We start from the raw sequence: 20,762 nt of genomic DNA, 5'->3' as shown, positions 1-20,762 counted from the left end.
TGTATTTTGCATTTGTTTAGTAAATATTTCCTTCGTTTCAATTTATTCGTCTTACTTTTCTTTTAGTTTGTTCTAAAAAAGAATGTTGGTATATGGGTTAGGTTTATAGGTTATACGGAACCGGAACTGATGTCTCTTCCTTTTCTTGGCAACTCTTTAGGATCGTTTGGTTGGGAATAAGTTATCCTAGGATTAATTATATATCCCGCGGTAAGTTATCTCACCACGTATATGGAATAACTTATTTCATCACTATGGTATAAATGGTAGGATAAGTCATACCAAACTTCGCAACTAAACAAGAGACCAAAATTTTATTCTTGAACTATTTCTTTTATCTCCGGATTATTTATTTCTATCCCTCACACCAAACAACTCCTTAATTCTAATTTTTCGCATAACATGTTTAAGATGACTAAATTAAAGGATATTTTGATATATTATATATATCTTTAGTTTAAAATTACGAGATTAATTTTTTTTTATTATTTTCTTAAAATCTAATAAATAAATTGAAACGAAGCGAATAATGTCTGATTTATTTATAGAAGAAGAATAAAACATGTGATGTGAAATGATTAAAAATAAACACTAAAGCCTTCAAAAATGGACTTCAAATCATTCAAAGAAAAGAAGACACAAAAAACACATGATGTGGACAATTATAAAATTCTTATGATATAATTATTTGAATGGTATAATACTAAAATGTATCATATAATTTAGCCTCATTTGAGTATGCATAAATTAGATGGTTAAATTTATATAGAGGCATACTTATGTCTTACTTGATAATATTTATCGGACATCTTACCTTAATGTTTTATGTGTATTATTCATGTTATGTCAGGTGAAAAAATGACTTTTAAAACAACATTGAGAACTTTTCTTATATTTTAATGTTATAGTATTTTTATATAAATCCATTTTTAAAGAGTATAGAAATTATTCAATTATATTTTACCATTTATTTTATTAAAGAAAAAACTAAATTACAAATCGTAATACTATTCTCTCCTAATTTACATAATTCCATTTTCAAGATTTATTAATTTGCTTTTGAAAGTTTACAAAGCTTAATTTATTTTTATTATCTATTCACATAGTTATATAGTTTTCTTAATTAGAAAGTCAAATAAATGTTTTTCTCAAATTTTTCCTTTGATTCTTCTTCTTCCTATTTTATTATTTACTCGATTTAATTTTTGGTACAGTCACAAAATGAATTATTTTAATTTAAAAGGTTATTCAATTTTGTATTATTTTAGAGATAAATATCAAAAATACTTTTAAATTATTTCCTTTTTGATTTAATATCTAAATTATTAAAAATTTGAATTTCATAATTAAATTATCACTTTGTTAATTTTATATCTAATCAATTAAGAGCGTGAGTTTCATAAAAAAAAGTATTAGTAATTATTGTTTGACTTTTGAAAGAAGAGGTCCAACTACTGACACATTTTTTAACTTTGAATATTTTTTATGAAAATAGTCAAACTTAATTTTTAAAAATGATGGTTAAGGGAAATAAATAAAAAAGTGGATTGAGTGATATTTTAGCCAATTAGGTAAATGAGGAATATATTTAAATATTTTTAAATAGTTTAAGAATATTTTTGGGGTTTTTAAAAAAAAATTGAAAAAATTATGCAGGCTCTATATGAACAAGATAAGGTTATTATGCAGGCTGATAAAAAAATTTTGTGGGGTTAAGCTCAACCCGCTCTGCATCCATCCATCATCATTATATTATCATCCCTAAACTACTTAATGAAAGGTATTATTTTCTTATAATCAAACAAAATCGTCCTTTCTAATTAGAATAATATGATGCCCTTAAATTTATTTATGAAAATAAAAATGTTCAAGACGAGAACATTTAGCTTATTGGTCTCATGTATATGACTGTCCATGCAATGCAATTCTTAGAGGGACTAAGAATTTCATTTTATGTTTCTTCTAAATCAATAAATTCAATGATCGAAATGCTAATGTCAATTGTTTTAACTATTTTTTTCATTATTTTTCCTGTGTTTTGATGAATCATTTCCTTTCATTTTGTATATGATTAATAACCAAATCGAACCAAAAATCATAACAAACAAACCATTAAATGTATTCATTTATTTTGATAATCTAAAACTCAATTAACTTAGATTAATTTTGACCAACAATCAATTAAAATAGACCCATAAACACCATTTTTGGCCAAATATTTTCTTCTTTTCTTAATTTCAAAAATATTTATTGCACAGAGTTGACTATCTTACCAAATATTTAAGAATAAGAAAGAAATAAGTATGCATAGCAACAAAAGTTAATTCCATAAGCTTAAAAAAGTATTACATTTTTCCTCCAAAAATATTCTTAGAATATTGATCAAACATATATTAATAAAAATAATATTAATTATCTAAATACAAATAATTATGTTTCCATAATTTTTAAAATAAATAAATTTTGAAAGTTGAATCAAACATATTATAAAATTCTTATTTTAATAATTAGCAGGTTATCCGCAGCCTTAGCTAATTAATATTAAACAAGTAATTTACAATAGTGACGTGCAAACTAATCTGTCATTAAAAAAAAAACTCCAATTTTATTAGAACATTAGTCTAACAGTGTTTGGTTAAAAAATTATTAAAAGTGAAAATCTTGGGAGGATGACATGTATATAGTTTTATCTTTACGAAGATATAAAGATTATTTTCGACAAATCCTTAATAATGTATTAATATTGAGAATTGAAAGGAAATACGTCATATCAAAAATAAGATAGATGAGAACAGTAACACCAACCTAATACGACAACTGAAATTTGATTAAATTAATTTTAATCAATTAGCTTTAGTGAGCTACTAAAAGTCATATGTTCACCAGCTAATTAAATACTTAATTGTTTAATAAAGAATCACTGACCACAACAAACACTGACCTAAATAATTTAATCATTTTAATTAATTAATACTCTAAGCACCAGTAAAGTGATAGAAACCCCTTATTTATTTATTTTAATATTGTTATAATAAATATTCCATTATTGTGCCAACTGTAGCACCACTCAAATAAAACACTCATCATTTTCCCTTTTTATATTTCTTAATATATTTATATCATTTCCTTTTCCTATTATTCTATTTTATATTCTCTATCACAAAATATGTAATGATATTTATTACTAATCACGAAATTTAGAAAAATAAATCATTAATATTTGAAATTTTGAATTAGAATTATGTATTTATATAATTATAAATTATTTTTAAAAAAATATTAAATAATAATATTATTATTTATATAAATTTAAAAATTATGTCACGTAAAACATTCGTGGGTAGTTAAAAAGCTATACATCATATGATATTATGATGTGATTGTACCAAAAATAAAACTGTGTTAATGAGAAAAGTAAATCTTTTGGTCGAATTATTGCAATCTCAAGTTATATAATAATAATAATAATAATAGTTAAGTTTATAAATAAATATATAATTATAGGTTATGAATAACTCACTTGATACCTATAGCAAAAATATAAACAAGAATTATTAGTCTCGCGTATTAAATCGGAAAAATTGTGTGGTTAAATAAATTTATACTATTTAATTAATTATTATAGTTATAGTTTATTATAATTTTTTCTTGTAATCAATTTTAAACGTTAATTACGTGGATTGGAATTTGAGTTTGTATAGTTTACAATATGTTTAATTCGTCGCGTTTGTATAATTTGCAATTAACAATTTTTTAGTTTGATTTGTATTTGTATATGATGGTTTGTATAAGACGGTGATTTTCTTGGTTTTTCAGTTTTATCACCAGATACATTTAATCTTTTTCGTTTAACTTTCTAATATTTGTATAAAGGTGTAGTTTCGTATTTTGTATGGAGTAATTTGTATAATATAATTTGTATAATTGTTTAAAGTTTAGATGTTTGTGTTTGTATAAATTCGTTATTTCGAGTTTTATCATATTTGTATAATTTTAAATTTCGTATTAGTCAATTATACAAATACACATGAATTATACAAATGTACTCGCAAATTATAAAAATGAGGGGGTGTATCATACAAATTATTATCTTCTCTCGCTCGCCTCTCTCCTCCCCCATCCATTCTCGCTCGTCTTTCTCCTCCCTTAACATGTAGTTATGAATCGTAATTTGCTAATTATAATTATAAGCCTAATTAAGTTATTTTGAGTGACTATATGCGAAAATGCACAAATAAACACTCTTTCTGTTTTTGTTTGTTTCTCCCATTTTTTTTAGTTTGGTTGAAAAATTTTAAGTTTTAACTTTTACAAGTTTGAATAATATTTCGATGCACTACACATATCTTTAATTTTAAAATCATAAAATTTTATAATTTTTTTTATTTTTTAAATTTTATATGAAATTAAAATAGGACAATCAAATTGAAACGCATCCGGCCACACTTTGATGGACCATTATATAGGGTTTATTATATATTATACTTTGTTTTCATATTATATTGTAGAATTTTTCTAAACGACAAGACAGTAGTTGAATATTGTAGGTGCATGTCTCTTGCAATTTATTTTTTCCTTTATAAAAAGCATTAAATGATTTTTAGTTATTTGTTTGAGCAATTATGGGCTTTATTGTTTGTTTTAATAAAGTTAATTTACTAGTATGTTTTTTCTGACCTAGTCAAAAAGTCTTGACTGATAATAAAACATTTTTAATCTATCCCTTTGAAAGAAAATCTATCATTTTCCATTGAATTTCTTGAGCCAATTTATAGTTTTAAATTTAATTTATATACACTAATAATATATTATTTTCTTAGGGGATTGGTGTATTTAACTTGTTTGTATAGTTGCTTAGTAGTTGAAATCATTTATGTGTTTTATTTTTTAAGTTATTATTAACAATTACATGATTATAAAAGTATTTTTTTAATTGATATGATAGCATAATATTATCTATTTACACAATATATATATATATATATATATATATATATATATATATCCAATCGATGGAAGAAGGAAAATTATTAATATTTTTATACGGAAAAATTAGAAAGTCTCCACAATTTTAGTGAGAATTTATTTAGTTGGTTCGCGGTAGGGAAGACCTTTGTTTGTAACAGTGAACAACAATAATAATAAACATATTTAATGTAATCTTATAAAGTAGAATCTGTAGAAGATATAGAGTACATAAATCACATCTCTACATTAGAAATAAAAAGACTATTTCTTATAGATCTTATTTAGCGTTATGATAAAACATCAAAAAATTATTACTTTCTCTGTCTCAAACTCTTAATTTATGCGATATTTTTCATTTTTTGAGAGTCAAATAATTTAAGTTTGACCATGAATTTGTACATGAAAACTTCAATTTTTTTTTGAAATAAAATCTATATATCTATAAACTACGTAAAAAATATTATAAGTTACAGTAATTGACAATTCAAAATATATAAAAAATTTATAGCCAAAAATAAATCTATTTAAATATCGAGAATCGAAAAGTGATATATAAAATAAAACGAATCGAGTAATATATATATATATATATATAGATACATGAATGTAGAAAAGAGTGTGTGTACATGCATGTACCATGGGATTTAGAGAAAAAAGCTGTGGCCTATTATTATGTCTTTAACTTGGCCTGCATCTTTTGTGTTCCAATCCTTAAAAACATGATAATATATGTCAATCCTATGAATGAAAATATATAATAAAAAAGGAACAGAATAATATGATGATCTCTTTATTTTTATATATATATGGGAACAATTTATTATGTAACTGACAGAGAAGACAGTTTTTGTCATAATATCTAGTAAATCAGATCTAAAATAGAGAGAGCTAGATGGACTATATATATATATATATATATGTTTTAAATTATTTTTCTAATTTTAAAAAATAGATATCTTAAAAGATTTAAGACAGAATTATTTTTACTTTTTATTTTTATTTTTATTTTATTCTAGTTATTCCTTTCATTTTAAAATAGTCGTTACGCTTTGTTTTTTGAAAGTTAATTTAATCTTTTTAAATTTAATTTGATTTGATTAATTTAATATTTTATAAATAAATTTTTAATATTTAAAATTATAAGAAAAGTACATCAAGTTGCGGTTCTTTTATAAGAAAAAAATATATTGTAAATATTGGTCAAAATTTATATTCTTTAATTCTGAAAAAGAAAATTGTGACGAATATTTTAAAATCGAGGTAGTAGTAGATAATTTTAATAATCACAAATACATCAATAGAGAAAATATTTAATAAAGATAAATCATATCTTAAGACATAAATAAATTAGGATAAAAAAGTCAAAAATTCCTTTAAATTATTATTGTATAATATATAAAAGAGAAACACGACAGATTATTTGTGACGGAGAAAGTTTATCTTCACATTCTTCTAAGTTAGTCACTGCTAGTTACATCAAAAGCACCATTTCTCCATAATTAAGCAAACTCTATTTCCTAAGATTCTCTGTTCATTGTTCTAAAAAATGTTTATATCAAACTTTTTTTAAAAAAAAAAAAAAACTCAATATAATATTTTTATCATATCAATATATGTGTGCTGTTTAATATTGAATACAAAATTTAAGAAGAGAAGAATATATATAAGCTTTTGAAATTTCTAATGTCAAACTTTAAATATTTACTTAGCTATAGATCATCTCAGTAAGCCTATAATTAAAAACTTTAAACTAAATTATTTTTTAAATATTAAAAAATGATATTTTCTTGACATATAAATTGAGACGGAGAGTAACTAACATTTTTAAATGCATTATGAATAATTTAATGTGTTGCCACTTGCAGACAATATTTCAGTAATAAAATGAGAAGGCATGTATCATAGCTTTTTCTTCACTATTATTCATTTATTAATATGAATAAATTAATTAAATAAATACCATTTATTAGTATTAGATTAGTTAAGCCTTGATACCTAATGTCTAATTCTTTAAATTAAAAAAAAATGTCTAATGACTTTTTTATTGGCAACTCCTCTGGCATGGAGGAGACTTTTGAAATAAAAAATCTTTATAAGAATCTATTATCCTTTAAAAATACCTTTCTTGTGGAAAATAAGAAGGGAGAAATCCTAATACATATATATGAAATAATTTTGACTTATTTTTTCGTGTTTGATACACACATAAATAAGAAAATATTATTTTAAAATATTTATATTTAATTTAGTAACATAGGGAAAGGAAATTAATAAAAAAGAAAGAAACCCTAAAATGATAATAGTGAGAATTATATTATTTATTATATAAAGATATATAATATACTTTTACAAATAAAGTGTTTTTTAATAATAAATTAGTAGAAATTTATGCTAATTTTTTTCTCTCATCCTCATCGAATCAACTTACTGAAAAATATATGACAGAAAACAAATACTTACTGAAATAATAAGGAAACTTCTTAATTTTTCCAAATGAAAACAGTACTATTTTTTTTTTGATTCAATCGAAATATTTATGAAAATATCCACTAACAATATTTTTCAACTCTAATGATAAAACCACTAATAAAATTACTCAATTTTCCCAATCAATAAAAAAAAAAACAAGAATATGATGAAGAGTACTAGAACTAGAAGAAATAGATTGAAGTAAGGGGGAAAACCCCATCATGTGTTGAATAAAATTCAAAGAGAAAATTTAATATACATAATTTAACCTCAAATAACTTCTTTTAATTTTTTTTTATACCATACAACATAATCAAAAAGGAAGAAGCTAACCTCTAAATCCTCTCAAACTTTTTTTTTTTTCATTTTTGTTGAAATTATTATTATTATTATTTTTTGTCATAATTAAATTACCTCTAAATTAAAAAGGTGGGCGTCCATGTGCCCAACCAAATGCTTCATGGTTCATTTGTCCACCATTTGGTAACAAATTTGGTGGCAAATTATATACTGGCATATTTGATGATGGAATATCACCCATACCACCACCACCACCACCTTGTTGTTGTTGTCCACCACCACTTCCTCCCATTCCGGGTGGCGATCCGCCGCCACCACCACCACCAAGTTGTCCTTGTGCCGCCGGTCCACCGCCTTCCTCCTCCTCCTCTAAAGGTAGCCTTTCATATGTTGCATTAGAAAAAGTTGATGCAATTACCATAACTGGTCCTGAAGCCACTAATGACCCTACTACACTTCCTCCCACAACTTGTCCTTGTCCTCCTGCTAGGTATATAGTCAAACCTGCATCGAGACATAATATAATTAAGTAATTAATAAAATCGTAACCCCCCCCCTCCCACCCAAACAATTTTATTAATTACTTCTTAACAAGTCACATAATTCATCAACATAGTAACAGAGCAGACAAAAGTACTAATTAAGTACTATTGTAGTTAAGAAGTGTGATCTCTCTATGCTTATATCTACAATTCAACATGATATTAGAGCAGACGCAACATAAGTAAGTTATACGATTAATAGCTTAAAACTTGTAGATGAGCTGATATGAATTCAACATGAGGTAAAAAACATGTTAAGGCACATGACATAAACTAAAAGTGCGGTTATTTCAGTCAGACGAGATGGTCATACAGTTCAACAAGAACTACCTGTTGATCCAGGAGGTGCGGGGCCAGGTAAGAAAGCTCCGGTCAACGATAAGATCTCGAATCGGCCATGTAATGCCATGACAGCTCCAGGAGCAGATGGTTGTCTTAGGGTTACATTAGTAACAGTTCCAGTAGCACTCAAAACACAAACACCTCTTTGTCTTTTCCTAGCAAATTGAGCTATACTTTCTGCCACGTCAGCTCCATTAGCAACTTCCATCACGTGGCTTCTAAGGGCATTAGGGCTATCCCTTGTAACAAATATTGGTGGTTTAGGTTTGTTTTTTGAGCCAGCTGGTCGACCTCTAGGTCGACGAGTGGCTACTTCCACAGCGCCCTCTTTAGGGTCATCGCTGTGGTCCCTATCTTCATCATGACTACCACTACCACCACTATTATCGTTCATTGATACGCCTAGATCTGCCTTCTTAAGAGACGGTGACCCCGCCGATGATGATGTTTCAACTCCTTGTAAACCTACTTGGCCTGTCCACCATGGGTTTGACATGTTACAACACAAAGATAGGGTTTTTAAATGTTTCTAGCGAAGAAAAAACCTTGAACTCTAGCTAATTTTACAAAGATTAATTGAAAATTTGGGATTAGGGTTTTTTTGTTTTTGTTTCAATAATTCAACAAGGATCTAAGCAAGGAGCTAGAGAGATGATCATAAGAGGAGAGAGAGAGAGAGGGGGGGAGAGAGTGATGATGATAATTAAGGAACAAGGAGAGAAAGTGTTAAAAGCTTTGTGGGGGTTTATATTTGTTTATTATAAGCTTTGTTTTATAAAAATATTCGTTTTTTATTTTGGAGGGTTAGGGGTGTGGGGACCAAAGACGGACGTGAAATGTTATTTATAAATTCAATTGAATTCGATAAATTTCATTTAGATTAACCGATTTATAAGTTTCAAATTCTGATTTCACAGTTTGGATAGTGGGGGGGGGGGACTCTAGGGAACACACAAACAAGGGTTTGGGGTGGTGAAGACTAAAGATAAACGTAAAATGTTATTTACGAATTCGACTGAACTCGATAAATTTCGTTCGTAAGTTAAAATGTATAAGTTTCAAATTCTGATTTTGCGGTTCGGTTGATGGAACTATAAGAAACACATGAAGACACAAAAGTGTGTCAAAGGATGAAATGGTTTTTGTGTTAAGGTATTAGAGTGTATATAGTGTTCTTTGAGAAATGAGAAATGGGAAAGAGAGCAAAGGGCCTCTTGGAAATTAGGGTTTTGTGGCGTGGGGTCTTGTGCTCGTGAGGTAGTGGGTTGCACGTTCTCTCTTCCTCCCAAGGCACTAAAACGGGTCGAATCGTTTGATAGAGCGTATAAAAATAATATTGAATATGATATATTAATATATAGGCGATATTAGTTATATTTATTAGAGTTATTTCAAAATTATAAATTTTTATACTGTGTTTGATTTGATAATTTAAAAATAACATTGCATTTCTAATATCATGATTTCTCATGTATGAGTTGTACATATTAGGTTGAATACATATCGTAGTTTTGTTTCAATTTATATGACTTACTTTTTTTTTGGTCAATTTAAAAAATATTTTTATATTTAGTAATAATTTAACTTTAAAATATTTATTTTACCCTAATTAAAATGATTTATAGTTACGCAAATATTTGCTTCTTCTGTCCTTAATTACTTGTTTACTTTTCACTTTTTAGTTGTCCATATTTTGACAAATCAAGAATGACAAAAAAAAAAATTTTATTATACCCTCAATTTATTATTTTAAAAAAAGTAAAAATTTTTGAAAATCTTAAATTTTTAATTCATCAACTTTATAATTAATAGAGGTAAAATGGTAAAACTCTATATCAATTATTTTTTTTATTAATAGGTATGTCAATTCAAAAGTGGACAAATAATTAGGATTGAGGTATCACTTATTTTAGATTACAAGTTTCAAAAAAAATTCTTTCTTTTAAAACTCCGTGTTAAGTTAAACTAACTCATATAAATTAAGAAAAGAAAAGTGCTAATAGAAAATTTGACCTGAATTTGGCCAGAAAATTAAAAAAAAACTATAATATTTTTTAATTTTAAAATAAATTGATCTTTTTTCCATTTTAAAAGAGTAAAAATATTTTAAAAGATAAAATATCATTCTAACCAAATTTTTTGGCTAATTTTTTTATGAAGGGAATAATAATTAAACAAAGTATTTAAATAACTAATATACAAAGTTGATTCATTATGATTTTTCTTATGCATCCTATCAAATTACCCCTTAGTGTATATCTACGTTGATGGTAATTTAAATTTATTATAATTGATTTTCTTAAAAAATAACATGGTCATCAAACTATGCACATATTTCTAACAAATTAGTAAACACCAACGAAAATATTAGAATATTATTTTTAGACTCAATTAATAGCGAAGCTAGAAATTTTATAAAAAATATTTAAAAATTGCATAACAAAATAAATCGTTGCTAGTGAGATTAACCACTAAGCTATTACTTTTATATCATTTAACTTATATATACAATATTTTTTTCCGTCCGCCCTAAACCCAATTCTCTGAATTCACAAACAAGTTTTCGATGATAAAAAATTACACTTCGTAATATATATTTATAAATAAATATGAAGAGCACATATTTAAATTTCCAGCAGCAACTCTGCACTATATATAATTAATTAAATGTCTATGCTTAAAATAGATAGAAATCCGACAAGGAAATTAATGATTGGGTTTTCCATAATTTATTTGGAAATTACTTCTTGTGTCACAAATTATTTGTTATTTTAATAATCCAATTTAAAATTATTTCTTTTATGTTCATTTTACTTTTTTAATAAAAATCCACACTTGGAAAAGATAATTTACTCCCATCCACGTGGAAGTGCATGAGAGTACTAATCAAACGATAAAAATGAGAAAATAATTTGAGTGTTACTATTCTTTCCGTTTATTTTTATTTGTCATATTTTGACTGTATGAGAAGTAACTTAAAAGCTAAATAGAATAAGGTTAAGATATTATTTAAATCATATGAAATAAATTACAATATCTTAATATATTAAAAAAATATTACTTAAAATATTAATAAAAAATCATATAGTTCAATTTTTGAGAGAAAGTAAAATAATGTGTTTAGCAAAAATAATGAAAAGAGTATATTGGGATCAATTATATGAGCCTTGAATTAGTAAAGATAAAGATTGTTTATTTATCTAATATTCTTAATAAAGTGGACGATGCACTATGTTTGTCCTACAATACTTAGTTTATATAATAATAATAATAGTCAATTATATTCCTTACTTTAATTTTGGCATTAATGAAACACTTTAGTTGAAGCACTTGAGATGTTAAAAAGTAACGGCTGGCTTAATAATTTTGTATCGTCGAATGATTAAGCTGGTGTAACAGATAATATAGAAATTAATTTTCTTTATTAAACTCGTTATATAGTATGATATTTCATTTATATTATATAAAAGACTAATTATAAAAATAAAAACTTTTTTCAAGTGCATGTGTAAAATAAATACTTCGTTTTATATGTTTCAAATTCACTTAAATCTAATTAATTACTATTATAAGATATATAGCCTTCCAAATTGTATAATTTATTGATCTTTTGAACACAAACGAAAAGAAAAAAAAACTTTAATTATTATATTAATATTATGATGCAAGTCCTATGTTATAAAATTTATATGGGTTCCACATTAAGAAATTATTACTGTTCAATTATTTTATTAAATAAATCAAAAATGTCTTTTCATCCTTGTTAAAAGGCTTTTTATAGATGGATGGATATTGGGAAGAGCATCTTTTTTTGGTTGATAGAATTAAACCAAAGTCTTTTAATAGTACATTATTATTTTGGGATTAAATTAATTTAATAGTACAATTATTTTTTAAGGTTGCTACATTGGTATAGCTACTAATATGTCATGAAGCAAGTTCATAGATTATTACGAGAAGCGAAATCAGTTCATAAAATTATGATTCAATGTATTTAGATTTAGATGAACTAATCATGATATGCTTTTTTACCGACTCGATTTGTATTGATTCGATTGATTTAACTCTTTGAAAAATTGAGTTGATATATATCATTCAAATTTATCCATAAGAAACTTTGTTTAAATAATTTTTAAAATATTTTTTTTTTGTTTGATATGTTATATATAACTATAATATAAGTGAAAATTTTTCTTAGGTTTACTTAAACAAGTTATGAGAAACCAAAAAAAAAATTTAAAACTATCAAACCACAATCATTACTCAGAAAACGTATAAAATTTAATTTGAATAAATAAACATGAACAAAGAATATAAAACTAAGACACTGTTTGAAATTCATCAAGTACTTGATCAAATTAACATATTAAAAAAATCATGACCTTAGTAATTACAATGTAGTGTAGCACAATGCAAACATGAAATTCTTGTGAAAATTTGGGCATCAAGTTTTGTCCAATATATACAATATATGTTCCCTATTTATGATGATGAATTGAAGAGTAAATCTCATGAACAATTATTGTACTTTAATTTGTCTTATGCTTCCTCACTATATTTTTACTAATTCATTTTGAACTTGAAAATAAAATAATTATATTTAATTATTTTTTATACATTTAATAAATACATGGACAAATGATTATGGCTTTCAATGCCTATTTTGGTATTTGTTCAAATAACTCAGCTGAGGCTTTAACTCTAAAAACTGGTTCCAATATGGTGTTTAGATCATATTTTGATAGAGTTACTTTCGAGTTCGACTTCCTCTTGATTATTTAGATGGTTAAAGGTATGATAAACTTCTTTTGGTAGATCAAAAATGATATTAAACAGATTCAATCGTGAGTTGATTATTTCTCTTTTCTTCATAGCTTTAGAGAAGGTAACACTACAGTTTATTTGCTCGCAAATATGACTGAACATTGCAAAACAACGATCTTCTTCATCGAGGCTATAAGTCTTCCTTGTAAGATTTCATTCACCTTAAAGAATGATGTAGTTGACAAGCCCAACATTAGAATTCGAGTGAAAAAGGACAACTTCATATTCAATCCTAGCTAAATTTTGTTTAGTTGCTTCTAATTCTAGAATTTTTTGTAAGCTTATATAACGAGGAGCAAGCCTCCTCCTTTTTCTTTCCTTTTATTTCGATAAGTTAGAGAATAAGAATGTACCCTCACTCCTAATTTTGTGATGCGGAGGTCGGGCTTCACCCACTCGATGATCCTTTGACTTATGTATTAAATCTTATTGAGGAAATCTTCGGAAAAAAGTTACAATTTTAGGTTACATCCCATCTGCAACAAACTAATTATCACAATAACCCTCACCCCTTTTAGAGTTCTTCCTAATTGTAGCTTATTGCTTCAACGACTATATTTCATTAAGAAAGTTGTAGTAATTCAAAATGATCTGTTACAAATTACTTCGAACGTATGAAAATTTCATAAATAAAGCTTAATGAATCTAATTGAACAATAAAAATTGTATTTTTTTTCCTCTTTATGTGATCGCTTATTGTTATCCCAATTCAACATAAATTAGTTTAAGAGTCAGTGAAATAATTAGTTCTTTAAACATAATTAAGAATAATTTATTTCGCGCAAACAATTTAAAATTTATAATTTTAAATGAAGGGAATATAAAAAGTAATATTCCCCTTTTAAAGAGAGATGATTAAAAGTGAACTATCCAAACACCTTTCTCTTGCACGCAGTCAGTACTTCACAAAATGGCCGGAGACCTGTTCGAAGATTTGCCTCCTCCGGCTGCGCCGCCGTCTTCCGCCAATGGTGCTGCCGTCACAACTACGGAGACGTCGCCGGCACCACGACAACCTCTTCCTCCTGCCCCTGCTCCTGCTCTGAAGAGTGCCCTTAAACGTACTAAACCATCTGCAGAATCACAATCTGAAAGTAGGTCAATTTTCGTTGCTTAATGATTAAATAGAGTGTTGAATGGATTGAATTTAAGTTTCTATACTTCAATTCTGGCTGTTTTGAGCTTTTTTTTTTCTTTTAATTTACATGCTTAAGAAGGAATAGGGAAATCACAAATGGTTTGTGTAATTTGAGATGTGATGCTACCATTTGAGTTGTGGCCTCTGAGCTATCTTCTTCTTCGGAGCTTTGAAAATTTAGTATGTTTTGATCTGTTTAGAGATTCCTTCTAGGATTCATGATCCCTTCATTAATGAGATTTTTTTTGTGATAATTCCACAGATACCTGCTACATCCCATCAAACAGTTACCATGTAACTATTTCCACTTAAGCTAGAACATACATACATACAACAACAACATAGAGAGAAGATTAAGTGTAGGCCGACCTTACTACTACCTTAGAGGTAGAGATGTTGTTTACAATAGACTCTCGACTTAAGAAAAAACAGTTCTGAGTAGTACAGAGAGAAATGAAGAAAATTCGAAGGCTAGAACATATGGGAAGAAATCTCCCAGTGTTTTTGTCTCTGCTAGAATTTGAATCCGAGACCTTAAGGTGCTCAATGCACTTTATTGACCACTTGGCGACACGCTTGGGTGCTCATTAGTGAGATTCTTCATTGATGAGTATATAGTGATTGTCTGGTTGATTTTCTAATCCTTCATGTCAACTTTGGGTTCTGACAAGAAAGTTGAAATTGGGAGCTAGAAAGGCTTCAACCTGAAACCATTCGTTGCGTTCTAACTTCTAGTGATAAAAGCTTAAGCAAATGAATCTATGCAATTTCATCTTTTTGTTATTTAGTATTGGTATGAAATGGGCCATATAAAATTCGTATGGCCTACCCCAACAATTTTAGGATTGATGGATAATTCATGGGTTGATCTATCCTCTTTCTGTTAAACATATTCTAGCAATTCACTTTTTGAGCACTTCTCCCTTTTGTTGTCCTACAACTTGTTACTATTTGTTAGTTATTGGATGGTCAATATTTGAGTTGGGTAAGGTATTGAGTAGCTGTTGTTGACTTGCAGCTTCTGTTCCTGAAAAACGATTGAGATTTAAAACAACCACCGATGCTTCAGAGACACAAGTTATTGAAGCCATGCAAAAAATAGCATCACATATAAAGAACACTTCAAAGTTTAGCAAGGCGTCAAAGCTTGCGAAGCAGCTAATTCAGGCTGGCAGTGTAAAGCCTGCAACTGGTGACCATTTCTTCGCCATTCTTGAAGCTGCAATGTCATCACTCACCGCCTGTCATGAGCCCTCTGTACGAGCAGATTACCACGAGTTATTCACAGCTGCGCAAGATACAATTGAGGTGAGCAGTTCATCATTTGTTTACAAGTGTCTCTGTTGGACATCTTATAGTGGAACATAGCTGATTATTGATTTTTTCATTTGCAGTGTCTTCCAAAGAAACAGCAAAATATGATAACTACATGGACCATGAGGGCTGTGGTGGCTAATGACCTCTTCACTGATGACAGTTTCGTGGTATGATTTTGACTCATTTTATTTGCAGTGTAGAGTTCCTTTTTATTTTTGATAAGTCTATTCCGACAGAGTTATATGCAGTTCTTCAGTAAGAGTCATTGATTTTTATTCTGGAATTCAATCTACTACATTTAAGGAACTCGTTTTGTTAAAATATCATGAAAGCACTTTAGCGAGCAACTTTTCTTCTCAATGATTCTTTGCGACATGACTGTTAGAGTATGATCAATGTGCCTAGTATTTAGTTCACCGAAAGTTTTATAAAGCTTCTGCATTTCTCGACACAGTAACACAGTTGCTCTTGTTGGAACTAAGGAGTTCAAAGTTGCATGCTTGATTCAAAAGGAAGAGGGTGTTAATCTCTCCAACTGCCTAAGCATGTGGTTTCACAAAGTGAGTTTACAAAAGAAGTTGAGAACTAATAAGGTCCTGCTAACTATTTAGGTGAGAAGGAAAGCTTTTAGGTTATCAATCTGAATAAGGGAGCCTATGCAAGCTTAGGTGGACCTATGTCAAGCTCAATGCAATTCAACTGAGGCTTGGTGATGGCTTTCCCCTTGAGAGTGACAACATCATGATAACTTGGCTTATATTGAAACATCAAAAATAGAAGTTTACTGCTACATTTTGGAACTGAAAGAAATGTAGAATGGATTGCTAGGAGACCAGTGACAGTGATTTTTTTTTTTTGATAAAGTAGTAATATCTATAAATTTTTACTTGGCTAGGCTGACTGCCAAGCGAGCTCTACAAGTTTGAGCTCAAACTTTAAAACAGCAGACACCCAGTTTAGTTAAGTTCAAGTTGCTTGTAACCAGCTAAGCTTGGGTACACTGTTTATCTGAAAACTAGCCCTCCAAGCTCTCTTAGTTCAGAATGAGGGGCAATTGCTTACGACTCAATGCTAGGTTCACAGAAGCATTTGTGAGATGCGATTTGACCTTATAGCTAATCTAAAGGTTTTTATATTCAATCGATTTTTTGACGCAGAACAATTTCACTTGTGTTTGTGGTAAAAAGAAAGAAAGAACAGAAAACTCAGTACAAGTGACATTTGAATTGACCTTGCTAAAATATAAATAATCAACTGAAGTTCTCATTTCTCACCATTGAATAATATTTTTGGCAAAGTGTACAACTAATTAAAATGGTTAATCGCTTTGTCGGGGTGTATATTTGTCAATTCAAGTTAACAAAAATTAAGATGAAAGTTGAAATGTTATGAGCCTAACTTGTCACAGCAGGAGGGACTTGGATGCAGGTGCCTGAAAGCATCAAGGCTATACTTAGCAAGTTTATGTGTTTCACACCAATAATTTTGAAAATGAATGTTTAAATGCCCTTCAAAAGTCAGTAACTAGATCCAACACATATAATATGCTGTTACCAGAACAAAAATGGACAAATTGCATCTTGCCCTTTTGGTTTACTCCACATGCAAAAAAAGTGGATATCTGCAAGTTATGATTGACACCTTACAGGGAAGATGACTTTTCATCAAAAAATAAACCATACAGGGAAGATGACAACCTATTTGAAATTTGAAACTGCACCCTCTTCTCATAGTTGGCATGGCTCTCAGATACTATTACTCTTCTTGATTATGTTGTTAAACAGTTATCTTATGACAAAAACGACATTGTGGGATCGGGAAAACACAGATACCTTGATTAGCATGTAAAACTCTTGATGCTCCAATGATTTTTGTGAACTGTAAAAAGATCAAATAATGGACATTTAATGATGGTCCAGGTTAAGACTTGAAGAAGAGGGATATTTTTAGATGTGGCATGTTTTTGTGGAAGAAACAGTATCAGATGCAATTTGGGAGTGTTCTGGCAATTTGTTTTCTACTGACTTATCTATAAAATAGAAAAGCCAAAAATGAGCATGGCCAGGAGTTGAAATAGCACCATAATATCCCTTGGGTCCAAATGAGGCTAAGAATGGTTGATGTTGCACTTCCTTATAAGTGGATTGACTTAAGTTGTTTTTTAAGCAAGGAAATTGTAAATTCAATTTTAGGAGTTATCTTCTGGTTAACTTCTTTTATTCTACTATTTTATATCTACGCCCTCTATCCCTGTTTCTTGCAATAACTTTGGTTTTCATGAGACATCAGTCATTTTAGTGGATATTCAAACTTCTAATTGAAATGATTTCAGATCATCTCAATTTATGTACTTTTGCAATTTGACTTGTTTCATGAGCAAATAATATTGTTCTGTGTAGACCAGTAGCTTAGAGAATTTAAGTAAACTTTCTGACTCAGTATGACATTAATGTATTTGAACCTTTATCGGTGGAAAGTAAATGCCTATGAATGCTTTGTGCAGAGTGATTCACTTTAATGGTCATTGCTTTTCATTTTTGTCACTGAGAATTGTTAGCTTGATTTGAATGAATGTGAAATGCAGATTGGCCGTGATCTTTGCTGATAACCCAATATTACTGTCTTCCGTAACTCATTTGGGGATTTCTTTTCGACTGTGCCATACTCATTGCTAATTTAGGCCAGGAAATAGAGACAGGTTATCTTCATCTGTCAAATAAACAAGCACATGCGCAAGTTCCCTTTAGTTTTGATGGTATGTTTTTTTTATTAGATGAAGTAAGGGAATTTCGTTAAATTGACATCAAAGAAGATGCATAGAAAACATTACAACAAAAAGGGAGATGTCTGCTCCTGTACAAAAGTTTACATACAACTAAGAAGCAAATAAAATCCAGAAAATGATCAGTACTTGTTACAGGCTCTGCTTGAACCAACTGAATAAGTTAATTAAACAGCATTCTTTAAGAGTATGGTTAGGAGTTGAAGTACATCAAAATACCTACGATTCCTTTCATTCTGAATGCACCAAGCACCATTGACCTTATCTTTTTGATGGATTTCCCAACTCTCCATGAACACCAGCTCTGATAAGCTTCCTTGATACTGTTTGGCATGACCCAGGCAAGTCCAAAAACTGAGAAAAACATAACTCTAAATGCTAGTTGCTACGGTACAATGCAGAAATAGATGCCACACACTCTAAGATTCCATTTGACACATATAATACCTATGCACCATTTGAATTCTTCTGATGTTAAGATTGTCTTGAATAAGACACACTTCATATAAGGTCAGTTAGTTTGTAGAAAAACAGTTCTCACTTTTGGCTTAGTCTGAGGGATGTTGTCGACCAAATTACATCAAATGATATATTTGAAAGACTATTTTGGTCTGTGTTGCTTAGATCATTCAGAATCCTTGCTGCAGTTGTGTCGATCCGACACGATTTGAGTGTGTGTGGGTATGGGAGCCGCACTGAACTTGGTCAATCTAACTTGCGTGCTTTAAATACACCTATCTTAATATGCATAGTTTGATCGAATACTTGATTTTTCTAAATTAAATATTAAGTGCTTACAAAAATATAATTGAACTAGCTTTACTTCAAAATTTCAATTACTTGTTGAAATATACATCTATTGGCCGTATCATAACACCTGATGAATCTAATTTCTAGATCCACACGTGTGTCGGGTGCCCACACCGTCCAAGCAACACAGATTTTGGTCAAAATTTGCTACTAAGCTGTGATTTGTCCTAAAATTTGTTTCCTCGACATATCTTGAATTATGACAATCTTTTTATCTTCATCTTTTCTCTGCTTGGCTACATTTCAGTTTTCAAAAGCAACAGGCAGAATTAAGGAAACAATTTCAAATCTTCCCGTTGCAACTGAAGATGATGATGGAGAAGAGGCTGCTGCTTTGATAGAAAAGACAGAAGCCGCCAATGAAGAAGCCACCCAGACAGATAATAAGGAGGAGAGTGATCCATTTGGACTTGATGATTTGATTCCAAGCACATCAAAGAAAGATGACAGGTCAAAGGGGAAGAGGGTCACATCGACAAAAGCAAGAAAAGGACAAGAAGAAGAAGAAACCAAGAGATTCCTGAGATCACAGCGAGAAGCCTTGATTTCCTGCTTAGAAATTGCAGCTAATCGTTACAAAACCCCATGGTCAAGTATCTATTGACAATCTAAGCCTTGTTATGTCTTTCAGATTTAAAATGTCGAATTCCCTATTATCTTACAATTTCTCATAGAAGTGTGACTTCTATTTGTCAGGTGCCAAACCTCTATTGACATCTTAGTCAAGCATGCCTTTGATAACATTTCAAGGTTCACCTCCCGACAGAGGGATGCTATCGAGAAACTTTGGGCTTCTGTGCGTGAACAGCAAGTTCGGAGGAAGCAAGGGAAATCTGTCTCCGGGAAACTTGATGTTAATGCTTTCGAGCACCTCCAGGAAAAATATGCAAATGAGAAGATCAGCATCCGTCGTGCTGTTGGAGGCAGTGGGGATCGAAAGTGTCAACAATGGCTTGGTTGATTTTATTACTCTTGTAACACAATCTTTGTAGCAAGGTACGTCTGGTTGCAGAATTAGTCATTAGTAGTTATGATATTGTATTTACTCTGAGAACGAATACTAAAAATTTGAGAAGAACGTGAATTCAAGGGTGCGAGCGAGTAAAAGTGAAACGATCTCAACCCACAATCTTAGAGTTGGAGGTAGCGGGAGCTTACCATCTGAGCAACTCTTCTTGTCGACCTTTTCTTCGTTCCATTTGCGTGTAAAATGAAATATTACATGTTGAGATTGTTCAAATATTCCTATGACTTAAGTGATGAATATTGC

General features: G+C 29.2%; 2 protein-coding genes across 2 annotated transcripts; one reads left to right on the top strand and one right to left on the bottom strand.

The window, feature by feature from the left end:
- Nucleotides 1–7,611: 7,611 nt before the first annotated feature.
- On the bottom strand, nucleotides 7,612–9,336 carry LOC107003480 (AT-hook motif nuclear-localized protein 20). The gene is made up of 2 exons (XM_015201820.2): nucleotides 8,610–9,336; nucleotides 7,612–8,241 (listed from the first exon to the last, which is right to left on the bottom strand). Exons 1-2 carry the CDS (start codon nucleotides 9,115–9,117, stop codon nucleotides 7,859–7,861), a joined length of 891 nt encoding a protein of 296 aa, XP_015057306.1. The 5' UTR covers nucleotides 9,118–9,336; the 3' UTR covers nucleotides 7,612–7,858.
- Nucleotides 9,337–14,335: 4,999 nt separating this feature from the next.
- On the top strand, nucleotides 14,336–20,756 carry LOC107002945. The gene is made up of 5 exons (XM_015201162.2): nucleotides 14,336–14,539; nucleotides 15,602–15,891; nucleotides 15,978–16,067; nucleotides 19,740–20,080; nucleotides 20,189–20,756. Exons 1-5 carry the CDS (start codon nucleotides 14,356–14,358, stop codon nucleotides 20,451–20,453), a joined length of 1,170 nt encoding a protein of 389 aa, XP_015056648.1. The 5' UTR covers nucleotides 14,336–14,355; the 3' UTR covers nucleotides 20,454–20,756.
- Nucleotides 20,757–20,762: the final 6 nt, after the last annotated feature.

The sequence above is a fragment of the Solanum pennellii genome, chromosome 11 (genome assembly GCF_001406875.1).
Source record: "Solanum pennellii chromosome 11, SPENNV200".
Classification (NCBI taxonomy): Eukaryota; Viridiplantae; Streptophyta; class Magnoliopsida; order Solanales; family Solanaceae; genus Solanum; species Solanum pennellii.
Note: the sequence above shows the minus strand (reverse complement) of the source record. Positions and strands in the feature narration are given on the sequence as shown.